General features: G+C 33.1%; 1 protein-coding gene across 3 annotated transcripts in view; it reads right to left on the reverse strand.

Moving 5' to 3' along the window:
• Positions 1-19796, reverse strand: part of znf827 (zinc finger protein 827) — a 245090-nt gene that overhangs the window by 22998 nt on the left and 202296 nt on the right. For 2 of the 3 annotated variants that reach the window (XM_061922892.2, XM_061922894.2), the window contains exons 9-11: positions 13789-13926; positions 8882-9044; positions 5184-5350 (exon numbers count right to left, since the gene is read on the reverse strand). In XM_061922892.2, the coding sequence (XP_061778876.1) occupies positions 5184-5350; positions 8882-9044; positions 13789-13926 (468 nt within the window). The remainder of the gene's footprint in view (positions 1-5183; positions 5351-8881; positions 9045-13788; positions 13927-19796) is intronic. The other variant, XM_061922893.2, reaches the window with a different exon arrangement.

The raw sequence follows: 19796 nt of genomic DNA on the forward strand, positions 1-19796 counted from the left end.
AACAAATGCTATTTAAGACTACATTTATTCAAAAAACTTTTTTTAAATGTAAGATTACACTATTTAACAAAACAAATGCTATTTAAGAATACATTATTTATTCAACAACCTTTTTTTTAATGTAAGAATACACTATTTAACAAAACAAATGTTATTTAAGAATACATTTATTCAAAAACCTTTTTTTAATGTAATACACTATTTAACAAAACAAAGTTATTTAAGAATACATTATTTATTCAACAACCTTTTTTTTAATGTAAGAATACACTATTTAACAAAACAAATGCTATTTAAGAATACATTATTTATTCAACAACCTTTTTTTTAATGTAAGAATACACTATTTAACAAAACAAATGTTATTTAAGAATACATTTATTCAAAAACCTTTTTTTAATGTAATACACTATTTAACAAAACAAAGTTATTTAAGAATACATTATTTATTCAACAACCTTTTTTTTAATGTAAGAATACACTATTTAACAAAACAAATGCTATTTAAGAATACATTTATTCAAAAACCTTTTTTTTTATGTAATACACTATTTAACAAAACAAAGTTATTTAAGAATACATTATTTATTCAACAACATTTTTTAATGTAAGAATACACTATTTAACAAAACAAATGTTATTTAAGAATACATTATTTATTCAACAATCTTTTTTTTAAATGTAAGAATACACTATTTAACAAAACAAATGCTATTTAAGAATACATTATTTATTTAAAAAAACTTTTTTTAATGTAAGAATACACTATTTAACAAAACAAATGCTATTTAAGAATACATTATTTATTCAACAACCTTTTTTTAATGTAAGAATACACTATTTAACAAAACAAATGCTATTTAAGACTACATTTATTCAAAAAACTTTTTTTAATGTAAGATTACACTATTTAAAAAAACAAATGCTATTTAAGACTACATTATTTATTCAAAGACATGCACCTGGGGATAGGTTGATTGGCAACACTAAATTGGCCCTAGTGTGTGAATGTGAGTGTGAAAGTTGTCTGTCTATCTGTGTTGGCCCTGCGATGAGGTGGCGACTTGTCCAGGGTGTACCCCGCCTTCCGCCCGATGGTAGCTGAGATAGGCTCCAGCGCCCCCCGCGACCCCAAAAGGGAATAAGCGGTAGAAAATGGATGGGATGGATGGATGGATTATTTATTCAAAAAACGTTTTTTTTAAATGTAAGAATACACTAACAAAAAAATGCTATTTAAGACTACATTTATTCAAACAACCTTTTTTTAATGTAAGAATACACTATTTAACAAAACAAATGCTATTTAAGAACACATTATTTATTCAAAAAACTTTTTTTTAATGTAAAAATACACTATTTAACAAAACAAATGCTATTTAAGAATACATTATTTATTCAAAAACCTTTTTTTAATGTAAGAATACACTATTTAACAAAACAAATGTTATTTAAGAATGCACTAGTTATTCAACATTTTTTTAAATGTAAGAATACACTAACAAAACAAATGCTATTTAAGACTACATTATTCAAAAAACTTTTTTTTAATGTAAGATTACACTATTTAACAAAACAAATGCTATTTAAGACTACATTATTTATTCAAAAAACTTTTTTTTTAAATGTAAGAATACACTAACAAAAAAATGCTATTTAAGACTACATTTATTCAAACAACCTTTTTTTAATGTAAGAATACACTATTTAACAAAACAAATGCTATTTAAGAATACATTATTTATTCAAAAACCTTTTTTTTAATGTAAGAATACACTATTTAACAAAACAAATGCTATTTAAGAATACATTATTTATTCAACAACATTTTTTTAATGTAAGAATACACTATTTAACAAAACAAATGTTATTTAAGACTACATTATTTATTCAACAACCTTTTTTAATGTAGGAATACACTATTTAACAAAACAAATGCTATTTAAGAATACATTATTTATTCAACAACCTTTTTTTAATGTAAGAATACACTATTTAACAAAACAAATGCTATTTAAGAATACATTATTTATTCAAAAACCTTTTTTTTAATGTAAGAATACACTATTTAACAAAACAAATGTTATTTAAGACTACATTATTTATTCAACAACCTTTTTTAATGTAGGAATACACTATTTAACAAAACAAATGTTATTTAAGAATACATTATTTATTCAAAAAACTTTTTTTTAATGTAAGAATACACTATTTAACAAAACAAATGCTATTTAAGAATACATTATTTATTTAAAAAACTTTTTTTTAATGTAAGAATACACTAACAAAAAAATGCTATTTAAGACTACATTTATTCAAACAACCTTTTTTTAATGTAAAAATACACTATTTAACAAAACAAATGTTATTTAAGAATACATTATTTATTCTACAAACTTTTTTTTAATGTAAGAATACACTATTTAACAAAACAAATGCTATTTAAGACATTATTTATTCAACAACATTTTTTTTATGTAAGAATACACTATTTAACAAAACAAATGTTTAAGAATACATTATTTATTCAACAACCTTTTAAAAAAATGCTATTTAAGACTACATTATTTATTCAAAAACCTTTTTTTAATGTAAGAATACACTATTTAACAAAACAAATTTTATTTAAGAATGCACTAGTTATTCAACATTTTTTTTAAATGTAAGAATACACTATTTAACAAAACAAATGCTATTTAAGAATACATTATTTATTCAACAACATTTTTTTAATGTAAGAATACACTATTTAACAAAACAAATGTTATTTAAGACTACATTATTTATTCAACAACCTTTTTTAATGTAGGAATACACTATTTAACAAAACAAATGCTATTTAAGAATACATTATTTATTCAACAACCTTTTTTTAATGTAAGAATACACTATTTAACAAAACAAATGCTATTTAAGAATACATTATTTATTCAAAAACCTTTTTTTTAATGTAAGAATACACTATTTAACAAAACAAATGTTATTTAAGACTACATTATTTATTCAACAACCTTTTTTAATGTAGGAATACACTATTTAACAAAACAAATGTTATTTAAGAATACATTATTTATTCAAAAAACTTTTTTTTAATGTAAGAATACACTATTTAACAAAACAAATGCTATTTAAGAATACATTATTTATTTAAAAAACTTTTTTTTAATGTAAGAATACACTAACAAAAAAATGCTATTTAAGACTACATTTATTCAAACAACCTTTTTTTAATGTAAAAATACACTATTTAACAAAACAAATGTTATTTAAGAATACATTATTTATTCTACAAACTTTTTTTTAATGTAAGAATACACTAACAAAAAAATGCTATTTAAAACGACATTATTTATTCAAAAAACTTTTTTTTAATGTAAGAATACACTATTTAACAAAACAAATGCTATTTAAGACATTATTTATTCAACAACATTTTTTTTATGTAAGAATACACTATTTAACAAAACAAATGTTTAAGAATACATTATTTATTCAACAACCTTTTAAAAAAATGCTATTTAAGACTACATTATTTATTCAAAAACCTTTTTTTAATGTAAGAATACACTATTTAACAAAACAAATTTTATTTAAGAATGCACTAGTTATTCAACATTTTTTTTTAAATGTAAGAATACACTATTTAACAAAACAAATGCTATTTAAGAATACTTTATTCAACAACCTTTTTTAATGTAAGAATACACTATTTAACAAAACAAAGTGAGTGTGGACTGTCGAGTGATTGATTGATTGATTGAAACTTTAATTAGAAGATTGCACAGTACAGTATATATTCCGTACAATTGACCACTAAATGGTAACACCCCAATAATTTTTTCAACGTGTTTAAGTCCACCTTAATTCATGGGTGATTGTATTTCAACTAAGCGTTGTCGTCGCGCACATTCTGCAAACTGTTGATAGTCTCATCTTGTTCCAAAGGTTTAAACTGAAATATTCCCACATCGGTGCGGTGGTGTTTGGTTTTGTTATCATTTTGTCTATGTCAGCTGCTACATGCTAACTAGGCCTAGCCCTAGGTCTCTGCACAAATAGTCAAAGACACTTAATGAGGACAAGATGATTCACCCCCTTCTTTTCATTTCACTTTGGCACAAACGCATGTAGTTGCTAAAAGCACCAAAAAGCATGAATGCTCTTAAAGCATGCACATTGCCATTTAGCCACGCTGGAAACCTTACACTGCTAATACTGAAATCTAAGTAAGATTAAATATCTCAAATAAGGGTAATATTTGCTTATTTTCTGTCTGATAAGATCATTCTTCTCACTAAGCAGATTTTATGTTAGAGTGTTTTACTTGTTTTAAGGGTTTTGGTCCTAAATGATCTCAGTAAGATATTACAGCTTGTTGCTGAGATTTGATGAGCTATATTGAGTAAAACATGCTTGAAACTAGAATATCAACTGTTGCAAAGCTGTGTAGTAAAAAACTACTTTTTTTAAAGTAATCATTTCTTATTTCAAGCATGAAAAACAAATCATGATGCCGAGCACATATCATTATGTCAAGATAATGGCACTAGCATGTACTTCATTTAAGAATATTTTTTAACATATTGAGCAAAAAGCTCTTTTTTTTCCCTACCAAGAAAAGTGCACTTGTTATTAGTGAGAATATACTTATTTTAAGCTATTTTTTGGTTCATTGAGGTTAGCTAATTTTACTTGTTTTGGAAAGTCTTGACAAGCCAAATGTTCTTTTTCTATTGGCAGATCATTTTGCTTAGTTCAAATAAAATACCCCTCATTTTTGTATTTTTTTTTCTTGTTTTTGAACACTGACTTCTTGCAGTGTATGGGCGACTATGCTTCACTATACAAACTTTTCGCTTTACGAAGCATGTTGAAGAACCAAAATAAAATCCTAAATCAAGGTTCCACTGTAGTAACATATTGTGATTGTGTGATGGAAGTATCAAGCATGAGTGCAGCCCGCACTGGTTGGCTGTGGTTGTAAAGGTGTATGTATGCCTCCTCCACACCTGAACACAATTGAGCACCCACAAAGCTAACATCCATGGGGGATGTCATCGTGGAGATTCCAGCAACAACTTGTGCAGCTCTGCTCAATTCAATGATCTATATTGCTTGACGAGCTTCACATTGACTACTCTAAAGTGTACTTTCCCATGAGAGCAGCCCAGAGTTGTTGGTACCTGAGTGTCCGGTGCTTATGTGGTTCTTCATGTCGCCCTCCTCCATGCACACGTAGTCGCAGATGCTGCAGCACAGAGAGAACATCCACTGCTCCTTGTCCACATGGAGAGACATGTGGCCCACAAACTGGGCGTTGAGCTCCGTCTGGAAGCCACACACGTGGCAGCTGCACGAGAGACGGCCGACAGTCAGAAGACGGACATGTGTGGTGCCAGCCCACGTTCCTCTTGGCTTTCATGCAGATTATATTCATCTTATTTCATTATATTCATCTTATTTGATTATGTTCATCTTATTTGATTATATTCATCTTATTTGATTATATTCATGTTATTTGATTATATTCATGTTATATGATTATATTCATCTTATTTGATTATATTCATCTTATTTGATTATATTCATCTTATTTGATTATATTCATCTTATTTGATTATATTCATGTTATTTGATTATATTCATCTTATTTGATTATATTCATCTTATTTGATTATATTCATGTTATTTCATTATATTCATGTTGTTTCATTATATTCATATTATTTGATTGTGTTCATGTTATTTGATTGTGTTCATGTTATTTTATTGTGTTCATGTTATTTGATTGTATTCATGTTATTTTATTGTATTCATGTTATTTCATTATATTCATGTTATTTCATTATATTCATCTTATTTTATTGTATTCATGTTATTTGATTTTGTTCATCTTATTTTATTGTATTCATGTTATTTGATTAAATTCATGTTATTTGATTATATTCATCTTATTTTATTGTATTCATGTTAATTGATAATATATTCATGTTATTTGATTATATTCATCTTATTTGATTGTATTCATGTTATTTGATTATATTCTTGTTATTTTATTATATTCATGTTATTTGATTGTATTCATGTTATTTTATTATATTCATGTTATTTTATTATATTCATGTTATTTGATTGTATTCATGTTATTTTATTCTATTCATGTTATTTTATTCTATTCATGTTTGATTATACTCATATTTGATTATACTCATGTTATTTTATTATATTCATCTTATTTTATTGTATTCATGTTATTTGATTATATTCATGTTATTTTACTATATTCATGTTATTTGATTGCATTCATGTTATTTGATTATATTCATGTTATTTTATTGTATTCATGTTATTTTATTGTATTCATGTTATTTTATTGTATTCATGTTATTTGATTATATTCATGTTATTTTATTATATTCATGTTATTTGATTATGTTCATCTTATTTTATTGTATTCATCTTATTTTATTGTATTCATGTTATTTGATTATATTCATGTTATTTTATTATATTCATGTTATTTCATTTTATTCATGTTATTTTATTCTATTCATGTTATTTTATTCTATTCATGTTATTTCATTGTATTCATGTTAGTTTATTCTATTCATGTTATTTTATTCTATTCATGTTATATTATTGTATTCATGTTATTTTATTCTATTCATGTTATTTTTATGTATTCATGTTATTTCCACATGGGCAAACACAAACAGGTGCAGTACACAACAGGAAGTGAGTGGGCAAGTCTTCAGGCTGTATGCTACAAGTCTTGGTAGCACAGGAGTGCACATAATATCTTATAATAATAAACTCTATATTTCTGCACTCACAAATCTGTTGGTACAATTGAGAAAACTATTATTGGTTTACAGTCCAAAGACAGGGAAGATATATTTTTTTAAATGATTCCAAATGGCACAGATGGTGTCCTCCAGTGTCTGCTGCCAGAACAGACTCTCTATTAAGAAGCTAGAAAGGGAGGAAAATATATTTTATTTCTTAAATTATCTATTTATTTTTTTATGGTTTCATTGTTCCCACTTATAAACACTCAAATGGAGCAAACCCGAGCTTTAGAAATTCAGCTAAATGTTCCAGGATTTGACTTTTCTTTCCCTTTTTATGGGATTTGTGTCATTTTAACGGGTGTTAACTTCTTTTTGCACTTGTACAGAAGTATAAATTACATTTGTGAAGTGAATGATATTTCTATAGCGCTTTTTTCACTCGTCTTCCAGCTAGATTTAAACCAGTGTGGGTGGCACCGGGAGCAGGTGGGTAAAGTGTCTTGCCCAGGACGGTAGAAGCGGGAATCGAACCTGGAACCCTAAAGTTGCTGGCATGGCCGCTGTAGCAACCCAGCCATGTTGCCATGCAGTTTGACCTTGGAACAGATCATTTATGTTTTCATAATTTGCTGTGAGAAAAAAAGTGTTTTCTAAATTGGAAGACATTTAGAGGAATGAACACGTGAAACTCTAAACAATGAAATGTGGTGCAAAAGCCATGTCATGTCAACTTCTAATGTGAAACTAATATTTATTATTTAATGATCATGGCCTAGTTTTTTTCTGAGATGTTTAATTGAAGGTTTCCATCAGCCATACTCATCAACATGATATCCAAAGAAGGCTTGAAGTATCTCCAGTTGCATGTCATGAGTCTCACCTTGTATACATCTGATTGCTGGAATAAAGGAACCATTGCATCATAGGGGTGTAACGGTACGTGTATTTGTATTGAACCGTTTCGGTACGGGGGTTTCGGTTCGGTTTGGAGGTGTACCGAACGAGTTTCCACATGAACATACTAAGTAGCCGCCTAAGCTAAAGTCTTAACAAGCTGCTCCGCTTCCTTCTGCCTGTTTCTGTCAGTCATCTACACAGCACCCAGCATTGTCCCACCCACACAACCATCTGATTGGTTACAAACAGAGCGATATCAGCCAATCAGCAGTGCGTATTCAGAGCGCATGTAGTCAGTGCTTAGCAGGTAATCATCAGGCAGCGTACTCTCCCCAAATGATAATAAACACCTCCCAGTCAACTACTAGTAACATCACTATGAGCCCGTTGACCTTCTAGAAATATAAAAGGCAGCTCAGCTCGCTCGCAGTCCTAGCTTGAGGTGAAGGCTAATTCGCTTTTAGTGAAACGTTAGCTCATTTTGCGGTGTGTGTGTGTGTGTTACGGACAGCAAAGCCCTGTCTGTTATTTCACTTGACCTTTTTCTGTGTTGATTGAGCTGTGTTGAAGCAGCAAAAAAGGACATTATGTTAAATGAAGAGTTTCTGTCTCTGATAGTTGATATAATAATGTAACTGCATCATAAAGCCTACATGAACTCCATGGTGTTCAGGGATGAATAGTCCCTCCTGTTGCTATTGTACCATTTTTTCAGCTATAGTTACATTAATCTATAGTAATGCAGCAGCCTAGTTTTGAATGGCAGGGTCCCTGCTATCATAAAAATATAACATTTACATAATAAAAATCAACTACAGGCTTCCCAAATGCTGTAATAAATTAAGCATGATGAGTTGACTTGAAACTGTTTAATGTTGCACTTTTTATATGTAGAAGAAAAGTTGTGTCATTTTATTTGATCTGAGCAACAACTTGAGGCAGTTTAATGTTGATTAACGTGGGCAGAATTATTATAGTGTTCCCAAAGTTAAAAGGATAAAGTCATTGTTTACAAATTTGGTAAATAAATAACCAACAAATGTATATTTTGTTGTTTTCTTACTGTACCGAAAATGAACCGAACCGTGACCTTTAAACCGAGGTACGTACCGAACCGACATTTTTGTGTAGCGTCACACCCCTAATTGCACCATATTGTATTTGTTCAGCTCCAGCTGTATGAGCACACCCACCTGTAGTAGTAGGCGCAGTTTTTGCGCTCTGCGGCGTCAGCGCTGACCATGTGCTCGGCGTCCGTGCTGACCAGCTTGACAGAGTGGATGGTCAGGTGCTGATTGAGGTTGGCTCTGCACTTGGCGGCGTACGGACACAGGTGACACTTGTACTTCCTCTCTTCTGCCACAAACAACACATTCTGTGAGTCACACTCACATTCTCATTCAGAGTCATCACTATTTCATACACTTTTCTTTCTTAGGGTCGCCAAGTCACCAATGCATGTGGGAGTGACAGGAAGAGAAGCTCATTTGACGTGTAAAAACCTGGAGGGGTTTTTTTAGGGGAAAATATACCGTTTTGTATTTTATATTCCAGTACTGGGGGCGTTCTATTCTGCTCTATTTGAAGAGAGGTCGTTTTTATTTCATGGAGGCACGGCTCGGATTAAAGTGGAGACAATTATTTTCATTAAGAATTAAATCAAGAACGTGGAACTGAAATCTGGATTCAAAGAATATAAACATAGCAGGACATCATGGCTTGGCGCACGCACGCACGCACGCACGCACACACACACACACACACACACACACACACACACACACACACACACACACACACACACTTTCTTGTATTTGTTACCTTCTTGAGACCTCCGAAAAATGTCTACCTCTACATTGCAAAGATGAAATATCTCAAATAAGGGTGATATTTGCTTATTTTCTGTCTGATAAGATCATTCTTCTCACTAAGCAGATTTTATGTTAGAGTGTTTTACTTGTTTTAAGTGTTTTGGTCCTAAATGATCTCAGTAAGATATTACAGCTTGTTGCTGAGATTTGATGAGCTATATTGAGTAAAACATGCTTGAAACTAGAATATCAACTGTTGCAAAGCTGTGTCATCAACACTCACAAGTATAAAACTACTTTTTTAAAGTAATCATTTCTTACTTCAAGCATGGAAAAAAAAATCATGATGCCGAGCGCATATCATTATGTCAAGATAATGGCACTAGCATTTACTTCATTTAAGAATATTTTTCAACATATCGAGCAAAAAGGTCAAAAAAAATGTTCTACCAAGAAAAGTGCACTTGTTATTAGTGAGAATATACTTATTTCAAGGTATTTTTGGGTTCATTGAGGTTAGCTAATTTTACTTGTTTTGGAAAGTCTTGACAAGCCAAATTTTCTTGTTTTATTGGCAGATAATTTTGCTTAGTTCAAATAAAATACCCCTAATTTTTGTATATTTTTTCCTTGTTTTTGAACACTGACTTTTTGCAGTGTAGTATTAAAATAAAAGTCGTAATTTTACTCAACGCAAGTCAAAATTTTACAAGAAAACTTTTAACATTTTTTCAATATTATAATAATAATTATAATAATTTTACTTGGCAAAGTTATGACAAAATTCATAATTTCAATCAAAAAAGTTCACTATTTTACAAGAACAACCAAAAAAATTGGCAATATTGCAAAGTCTTGACTTTTTTATGACAAATGTCACTATTTTGCATTAAAAAATCATAATTTTACATAAAAAAAGTCGTAATTTTATGAGAAAATATTACAGAAACCGAAAGAATATGAGAAATTGTTCCCAATTTTATAAGAAAAAAGTCGACACATTGTGAGAATTTTTTTTTGTTTGTAATTGGTTTTTAATCTTCATTATTTACTTCAAGTTATTACAGTATGTCTCTATATACATATTTATTTATTGAAAAAAAATAAAAAATGTTGGCCAAAATGGGCGCATTTCAATTTCTTACGCACACTTGTTATTTCATATGTTGACCAGAGGGGGAGCACTTTTAAAAGCGACACACAGTCAATTTGAAAAATCCCTCCTTTTTGGGACCACCCTCATTTTGATAGATGTCACCAGCAGGGGTGCTAATGAGACATTCTCTATTAGATGCAATGTTATTGTGACCATGATTTATGTCATCACTTGTTCACACCTCCTCATATGGAAGATACTTTTCCTTCTTCATGTCTCAAGAAGGGTAGAAATACAAGCGCACACACACACACTTTCTTGTATTTGTTACCTTCTTGAGACCTCCGAAAAATGCCTACCTTTAGTATTAAAATAAGTCGTAATTTTACTCAATGCAAGTACCGTATTTTCCGCACTATAAGGCGCACCGGATTATTAGCCGCACCTTCTATGAATTACATATTTCATAATTTTGTCCACCAATAAGCCGCCCCGGACTAAAAGCCGCGCCTACGCTGCGCTAAAGTGAATGTCAAAAAAACGCTGCGCTAAAGTGAATGTCAAAAAAACAGTCAGATAGTTCAGTCAAACTTTAATAATATATTGAAAACCAGCGTTCTAACAACTCTGTCCCAAAATGTACGCAAATGTGCAATCACAAACATAGTAAAATTCAAAATGGTGTAGAGCAATAGTAACATAATGTTGCTCGAACGTTAATGTCACAACACACAAAATAAACATAGCGCTCACCTTCTGAAGTTATTCTTCATTCGTAAATCCTTCGAATTCTTCGTCTTCGGTGTCCGAATTGAAAAGTTGCGCAAGCGTGGGATCCAAAATGGCCGGTTCCGTCTCGTAGAAGTCATCGGGAGTCAGTGTCGCTGTTGTTCTGTGAATCCTGCCTTCCGGAAAGCTCGGACCACAGTTGTGACCGAAATATCTGCCCAAGCATTTACGATCCACTGGCAAATGTTGGCGTATGTCGTCCGAGGCTGTCTGCCCGTCTTAGTGAAGGTGTGTTCGCCTTCGGAGCTGTGTGAAAAAAGCCACCCGGCCTCTTCGCGTAAACTTCCCTTAACCACTCGCTCATCTTTTCTTCATCCATCCATCCCTTCGAGTTAGCTTTTATGATGACGCCGGCTGGAAAGGTCTCTTTTGGCAAGGTCTTCCTTTTGAATATCACCATGAGTGGAAGTTAGCATGGCAAGCTAGAACCACAGTGAAGGATGACTTCTCATTCCCTGTGGAGCGAATATTCACCGTACGTGCTCCCGTTCCACAGTGCGGTTCAGTTGCTGTGAAATACGGTAGTAATCCGTGTGCGGATGGAGAGATTGCGTCTTTTTATGAACCGGATCGTTTAGTAGGAGCCATTTTGTGGTCTTTACAGATGTAAACAGGAAATGAAACGTACGGTGATATCCGCGCGTTTTTTCTTCTTCTTCCGGGGGCGGGTGAAGCGCTTCCTGTTCTATGGGGGCGGGTGAAGCGCTTCCTGTTCTATGGGGGCGGGTGCTTTCCTTGGCGGTTGCTTGCGTAGAAGAAGAAGCGCTTCCTGTTCTACCGGGAAAAAAGATGGCGGCTGTTTACCGAAGTTGCGAGACCGAAACTTTATGAAAATGAATCGTAATAAAGCGCACCGGGTTATTAGGCGCACTGTCAGCTTTTGAGAAAAATTGTGGTTTTTAGGTGCGCCTTATAGTGCGGAAAATACGGTAAACATTTTACAAGAAAACTAACATTTTTGCAATATTATAATAATAATCGGAATTTTACTTGGCAAAATTATGACAAAAGTCATCATTTCACTCAAAAAATTTCACAATTTTACAAGAACAACCAAAAAATTGGCAATATTGTGATAAAAGTCTGACTTTATTTTTTGTTTGTAATTGTTTTTTAATCTTCATTATTTACTTCAAGTTATTACAGTATGTCGCTACATACATATTTATTTATTTTAAAAAATAAATGAAATTTGGCCAAAGGGGGCGCATTTCAATTTCTTACGCACACTTGTTATTTCATATGTTGACCAGAGGGGGAGCACTTTTAAAACCGACACACACACTCAATCCTCCACACGACACCTCCGCGCCGGACAGACTAACCTCCTCCAACCTCCGAGGACAAAGCTACGAACACTCCGCCGCTCCCAGTCTGTGGAACGCTCTCCCTGACCACCTGAGGGCACCACAGACTGTGGATGCTTTTAAAAAAGGCTTAAAAACCCTTCTTTTTAAAAAAAGCCTTTTTTTTTTTTAGATATATGCATACTAGATTTAGCTATGTGGCTGTTCTAGTTTTTATTTTATTTTTTAACACACTGTAGCACTTTGAGGTTATTTACTCAATGTAAAGTGCTTTTTACAAATTAAATCTATTATTATTATTATTATTAATTTGAAAAATCCCTCCTTTTTGGGACCACCCACATTTTGCTAGATGTCACCAGCAGAGGTGCAAATGAGACATTCTCTATTAGATGCAATGTTATTGGGACCATGATTTATGTCATCACTTGTTCACACCTCCTCATATGGAAGATACTTTTCCTTCGTCATGTCTTAAGAAGGGTACAAATACAAGAACACACACACACACAGACACACACAATTCATTTATTTGCCCCAAGGACATGAAGCCATGCAACCTTTATGTCGCCGGGGAAACGAAAAAGACCATCACAGTGACATATGCCCCCGCGCTTCTGCTCTCTGTGGTGTGGCCAAGCTGTTCACAGCCAACACTCTCAGATGGTGTGTGTGTGAGTGTGTGTGTGTGTGAGAGAGCATGTCCAATTGTGTCGGGGGCATTTTGTTACACGAGTCTCCATTTGTGCTCTCTGTGATTCTGTCCCTCACCTCCCCAAGATAGGACGCCTTCATTTTCCTTGGGGCTTTTAATTGGGCTTCTGCAAGCTTTCTGTGACGCGGCGGATCAATGAAGGTGGTTTGGGATCAAAACACAAGAAGGGACCATTTGGAAGGGAAAATAACGGTTAGCTTCATCAGAGATTCGTGAGTGTGTGTGTGAGACGTATCCCTCAGACGCGGTAATGAGACAGCGCAGTGAGACTAATCAGAGTGGTAATCTCTTTAAAGGAAAGGTGATCTAGTCTCATCAACCTAGTTCACTTTCTGTGGACCAACACCCACGTGCACTTGCTAACGAGGATGTCTTTACTTACCTGTGTGCAGGGACAGGTGTCGAGAAAGCGTCTGTTGTCTACCGAACACTTTCCCACAGATGGGACATGGGTAGAGCTGCTCGTTTAGTCTCCACTGAGCGATCCCGTTTCCCGGTTCCCCGTCATCCTTGTCAGCGTCTAAACACACACAAGAGTATTCATGGATCATGAGCTGTGTAACATTGTTTCGCCAGCATCCTTAAAATACTCCCAGCAGCTCCCACTGCAGTTGAAGCGAGCGCCATTTGTTCAACTTCAAACCTGCCGTGCTCATTGGCTGTGGAGCAACACAGATCGCCCTGGCAACCCTCCATAAACGGCCTTCAGTCAAATTGACTGAGAGAGAGAGATGGGTGGACATGAAGTCTGGACCCCCTCTCCAGGGCCAAGGCTTAGACTGAATTATTTTTTTCCCCCTCAGGCCCCCTCCCCTCCCCAGCGTTTACCTGTATCTCACATTTTTTGTAAGGGGCGCCGGAAGTTGGCAGACCCGTCAGCGATCCTGTTCTGTCTCCCTATAATGTTTGTCGGATCTTGAACGGGATGGTGCTGAGAATCTTAATTTCCCCTTGGGGATTAATAAAGTATTTCTGATTCTGATTCTGAGCCGGTCATTTCCAGGAGTTATCTCACCTTCTGAGAAGCCTGCGACACCGTCATTTAGTAGGCTAATATAGCTAATATAGACACTTACACCGTGTTGCCTTCAATATACGACTTATATAAGGCGTTTAATTTTTTTGTGGCTCCAGAGAGATGTAGTTTTTGTATTTTGGGTCCAAAATGGCTTTTTCAACATTTTAAGTTACCGAACCCCGGAACGGAGGTACAAAAACTCTTACTTCCCTTAGTGGATTATGCTAATGCCTCCCAAAACACCACTGGCTATTGTTGCGTCGACCAGCTCTTCCTCCCAGGCAATCTAAGTTACTGGTCAATCCCAAATTCTTTCGATGACATGTATGCTGAGTAAGAAGGACCATCAAGACAGAATTGGAATATTTTCAAGTTTTACTAAAGCTTTAGGAGGTCAACTTAACCAATACATTCATATCGGGGCGGTAAAGCTTGGTAGAGTGGCCATGCCATCAACCTGAGGGTTGCATGTTCGATCCCCGCTTCTGCCATCCTAGTCACTGCTGTTGTGTCCTTAGGCAAGACACGTTACCCACCTGCTCCCAGTGCCACCCACACTGGTTTAAATGTAACTTAGATATTGGGTTTTCACTATGTAAAGCGCTTTGAGTCACTAGAGAAAAGCGCTATATAAATATAATTCACTTCACTTCGGCTACTCCAGCTGATCTGACACGCAAACGGAAGAGCCAACTTCTTGCACATGAAGAAAGCCCCCACCTGTCCCCCTCGCAACACTGATAAGGAACAAGTGGGGGAGGTATTCACATTCCTGATGGTTTAAGACACTAAACAGACAATCTGAAGACAAAGAGAGACTGGTAGATTATACAAAGGAAAAGTACTACCTACTCTAAACATGGCTATGTAAAAAGAAATAACTCTTAAGCACATATGCATCCTCCACACTATCTGTAAACCTCTCAATACTAAATCCACGTCCTTGTGCACATTAGTCTTCAGGACTCACCGTTGCCTTGTGTAGAAATTGCCTTCCATCTTTTAGAAATGTATCCACTTCCATGTTCCACTGTGCTTAAAACAGTCCACATTCTCCTAGACATGACTAAAGTATTTACTGCATATGTATACAGAAATAGGTCGCAGGTCATACAAGTTCAAAGCACCATTTGATTGGAATAATCTTCATTAGTCTTTAAAGTCCATTATTTCTTTTAATCTTTATATCAAATCCGCTGCTTCGGGATCTCTTAAGTTGACCTGAACTTCCCGCTGTCCTCCAGCCTCTCTTATTTGGTGCTGCTTGTAGAGGACTAAGCGCATAAAAGCATTAGCGTCGCAGGTGAGAACAGAGACGTAGGCCCGGTCACGTCAGGTGATGAGAAGCCGGTCAGAGCTTTGAGAGGGGCCGCGACCTGACAAACACCAAGTTGATTAAGCCAATTAGAGTTGGCGGTGTGGGCCTTCATGTGGGTAATTGTATAATTAGTTCCATTAAGAGCGAGAGGGACACCAGCCAGAGATACAGGATTGTGTTTAAGCCCCCTGACTTAGGAGGGGGACTTAGAGAGGTGACTTCAAAACCTTACTTCAAGTGGTTCACTTCAGTCTGCTATGGTTCAGTTAGGAGTGACAAGTAAACAGCTGCAGCTTGGATTTCTATCTTGTCACGGTTCTTTTTCCTGTTGAAGTGACGAGTCACTGTCCACCAAAACAACTGCAATGTTTCCACACCAAGTCCTTGGCCACCTTGCACCTGAGCTGGTCAAGTCAAGGCCAACTTTCTGTTGTCAGGAACACTTCATGTATTTCTAAAATACAGAGACAGTCAATGCGGCCTAAAATCCATATTGCAACCTCTTGCTATAACTAATGTGTGTGTATATATATATATATATATATATATATATATATATATATATATATATATATATATACACACATACATATTATCAATCAATCAATCAATCAATGTTTATTTATATAGCCCTAAATCACAAGTGTCTCAAAGGGCTGCACAAGCCACAACGACATCCTCGGTACAGAGCCCACATAAGGGCAAGTGGGACGTCGATGTGAATGACTATGAGAAACCTTGGAGAGGACCGCATATGTGGGTAACACCCCCCCCCCCCTCTAGGGGAGACCGAATACATATTAGGGCTGCAACTAACAATTAATTTGATAATCGATTAATCTGTCAATTATTACGTCGACTAATCGATTAATAATCGGATAAAAGAGACAAACTACATTTCTATCCTTTCCAGTATTTTATTGAAAAATAACAGCATACTGGCACCATACTTATTTTGATTATTGTTTCTCCGCTGTTTGTACATGTTGCAGTTTATAAATAAAGGTTTATAAAAAATATATATTTTTTAAATATTAAAAATGTAAAAAAAAAAAAAAAACTAAAAAAAAATTGCCTGTGCGCATGCGCATAGCATAGATCCAACGAATCGATGACTAAATTAACTGCCAACTATTTTTATAATCAATTTTAATCGATTAGTTGTTGCAGCCCTAATATATATACACATATATATATATATATATATATATATACATATATATACATACACATATATATATATATATATACATATACATACATATATACATACATACACACACATATACATATATATGTATACATATTTATATATATACACACACACATATACATATATATACACACATACATATACGTATATATATATACACATACATATATATATATATACACACATACATACATATATATATACATACATACATACACATATATATACATACATACATACACATATATATACATACATACACATATATATATACATACATACATACATACATACATACACATATATATACATACATACACATATATATACATACATACATATATATGTATACACACATACATACATTACATATATATACAGTATGTATATACGTATATGTATATATATACACACATATGTGTGTATATATATATATATATATATATATATATATATATATATATATATATATATATATATATGAATATGCTGACTAATGTGATTAATTATTGTTTCTTTTCCGGTTTTTAGACATATACTCACTGTGAAGTTGCTCAGAGTATGTATTGTATTGTTCTTTCTTTAGACCCTTATTTTTCTATTTGCTAGTTTCCTGTTACATCAGGGGGGCCCACACTTTTTCTGCAGGTGAGCTACTACAATTGACCAAGTGAAGGTGATCTACCTCATTCATATATATATATAATTTATATTTACTTATTTATGAAAAAGACGTTAACAAGTTAAAGGTGTTTAAACGATGGACTGACACACCCTCCACGTAATGAACACACCTGTGTTACAGTATGCACTTACAGCAACATTTAGCTGTGAGCTTGCATGCAGATTTGGATGCCTCGGTTTGCACTGGTTTTGTAATCTGGCGACGTCATTTGGACATTAGGTCAAGGGGAAGGAGCTCCACCCCCTCTGTTTCAGGTTATGAGGAAACACAAAAAAAAGGTAGGATAAAGTGTTATTTTCTCCTAATTTTATAATAATAATTATGATAACAGACGGAATGAAGTGACATAAATGCAGCAAAGTCTGACTTGATCAAACATCAGGTGTACCCAATGATGTGACCGGGTGAATACATACAATATTGATTAAGTTTATTTCCAACCGTGTCTGGGTGCTGACTTCAAGATATATATTTAAAGAGCGTACATTTTCAAAAGATGATGATACTTTTGGAGAGGGCAGGTTTTGGTTTCATTTGCAATCTGGGAACACCTTCAGAATCCGACATCTGGCAGACAAACTCAAAAACGGGTTATAAAAGTGAACGTGGAGCCACATTTATGCAAAATTTACTCTAAAGCATATCTGGAAGATATTAACTGGATCACAACGAAGTGTTTTAGATGTAATTTAAAATGTTCATATTTTGTTGTTTTCACTACTTTACATTCAAGATAGTAAGCTGTTAGCATGACCATCCTGTCCCTTCCTATTTTCTCTTAACCCCCCCCACACACACACACTCTCCACCACGACTAAAAATAGGTAAATATCTAATGTCTGTTAAATTGTTCTAAGTACACCTCTGCATAACATTGTTTTCTTATCAAAATGAGACAATCAAAAAATAAATATAGATGAACTTACAACAAAGGATAATTTAACATTGTTTTTTTAGTCTCTACAGAAAATATTTGCTTAAAATTTGCCTGAAAAAACAAAACAAAAAACCTTATTTAAAGTCTAAACATTTTTTGACCGACTTAAACCAATCGATACTGAAAAATAGAATTAAATTAACTCAATAAATATCAATACATTAGAATGGATCAGCAACATTAATTCAGGAGCACATTACATGATACTGAAAAATATAAATTTCTATATATTTTTAATTTTGATACTGAAAAATATAATTAAATGAACTCAATAAATAATAATGCATTTGCCTGCGATAAAAAAAACCAAAAAACCCTTTTTTAAACTCTAACCGACTTAAACCATTTGATACTGAAAAATAGAATTAAATCAACTCAATAAATATTAATTTATTAGAATGGATCAGCAACATTGATTCAGGAGCACATTAAATGATACTGAAAAATATTATTAAATGAACTCAATAAATAATAATGCATTTGCCTGCGATAAAAATAAATAAAAATTCTTATTTAAACTCTAAACATTTTTTGACCGACTTAAACCATTCGATACTGAAAAATAGAATTAAATTAACTCAATAAATATCAATACATTAGAATGGATCAGCAACATTGATTCAGGAGCACATTACATGATACTGAAAAATATAATATACATTTTCTTTAATTTTGATACTGAAAAATATAATTAAATGAACTCAAAAAATAATAATGCATTTGCCTGCAATAAAAAAACAAACAAACAAACACTTATTTAAACTCTAAACCTTTTTTGACCGACTTAAACCATTCGATACTGAAAAATAGAATTAAATTAACTCAATAAATATTAATTTATTAGAATGGATCAGCAACATTGATTCAGGAGCACATTACATGATACTGAAAAATATAATATACATTTGTTTTTATTTTTGATACTGAAAAATAGAATTAAATGAACTCAATAAATAATAATGCATTCAAATTGATTGACTCGGGAGCACGTTGTGTAAAAAACTTCAACCTAAAAACAAAAAATGAATAAAACAATGTGTGCTGATTCTTTTTTTTTTTTTTTTTTTTTTAACAAATAAAAATGAAATCAGGATTAATGGCTACAAAGAGTTTATTTTGTAGTGCACAGTCAGGCCTGTTGTATCACATGCTTAGCGATTCCTCGTCCTCCAGTGATAATAATACCTGCAGGACACGGCTATTGATATTGATTCTATCG

The sequence above is a fragment of the Nerophis lumbriciformis genome, linkage group LG27, assembly GCF_033978685.3.
Source record: "Nerophis lumbriciformis linkage group LG27, RoL_Nlum_v2.1, whole genome shotgun sequence".
NCBI lineage: Eukaryota > Metazoa > Chordata > Actinopteri > Syngnathiformes > Syngnathidae > Nerophis > Nerophis lumbriciformis.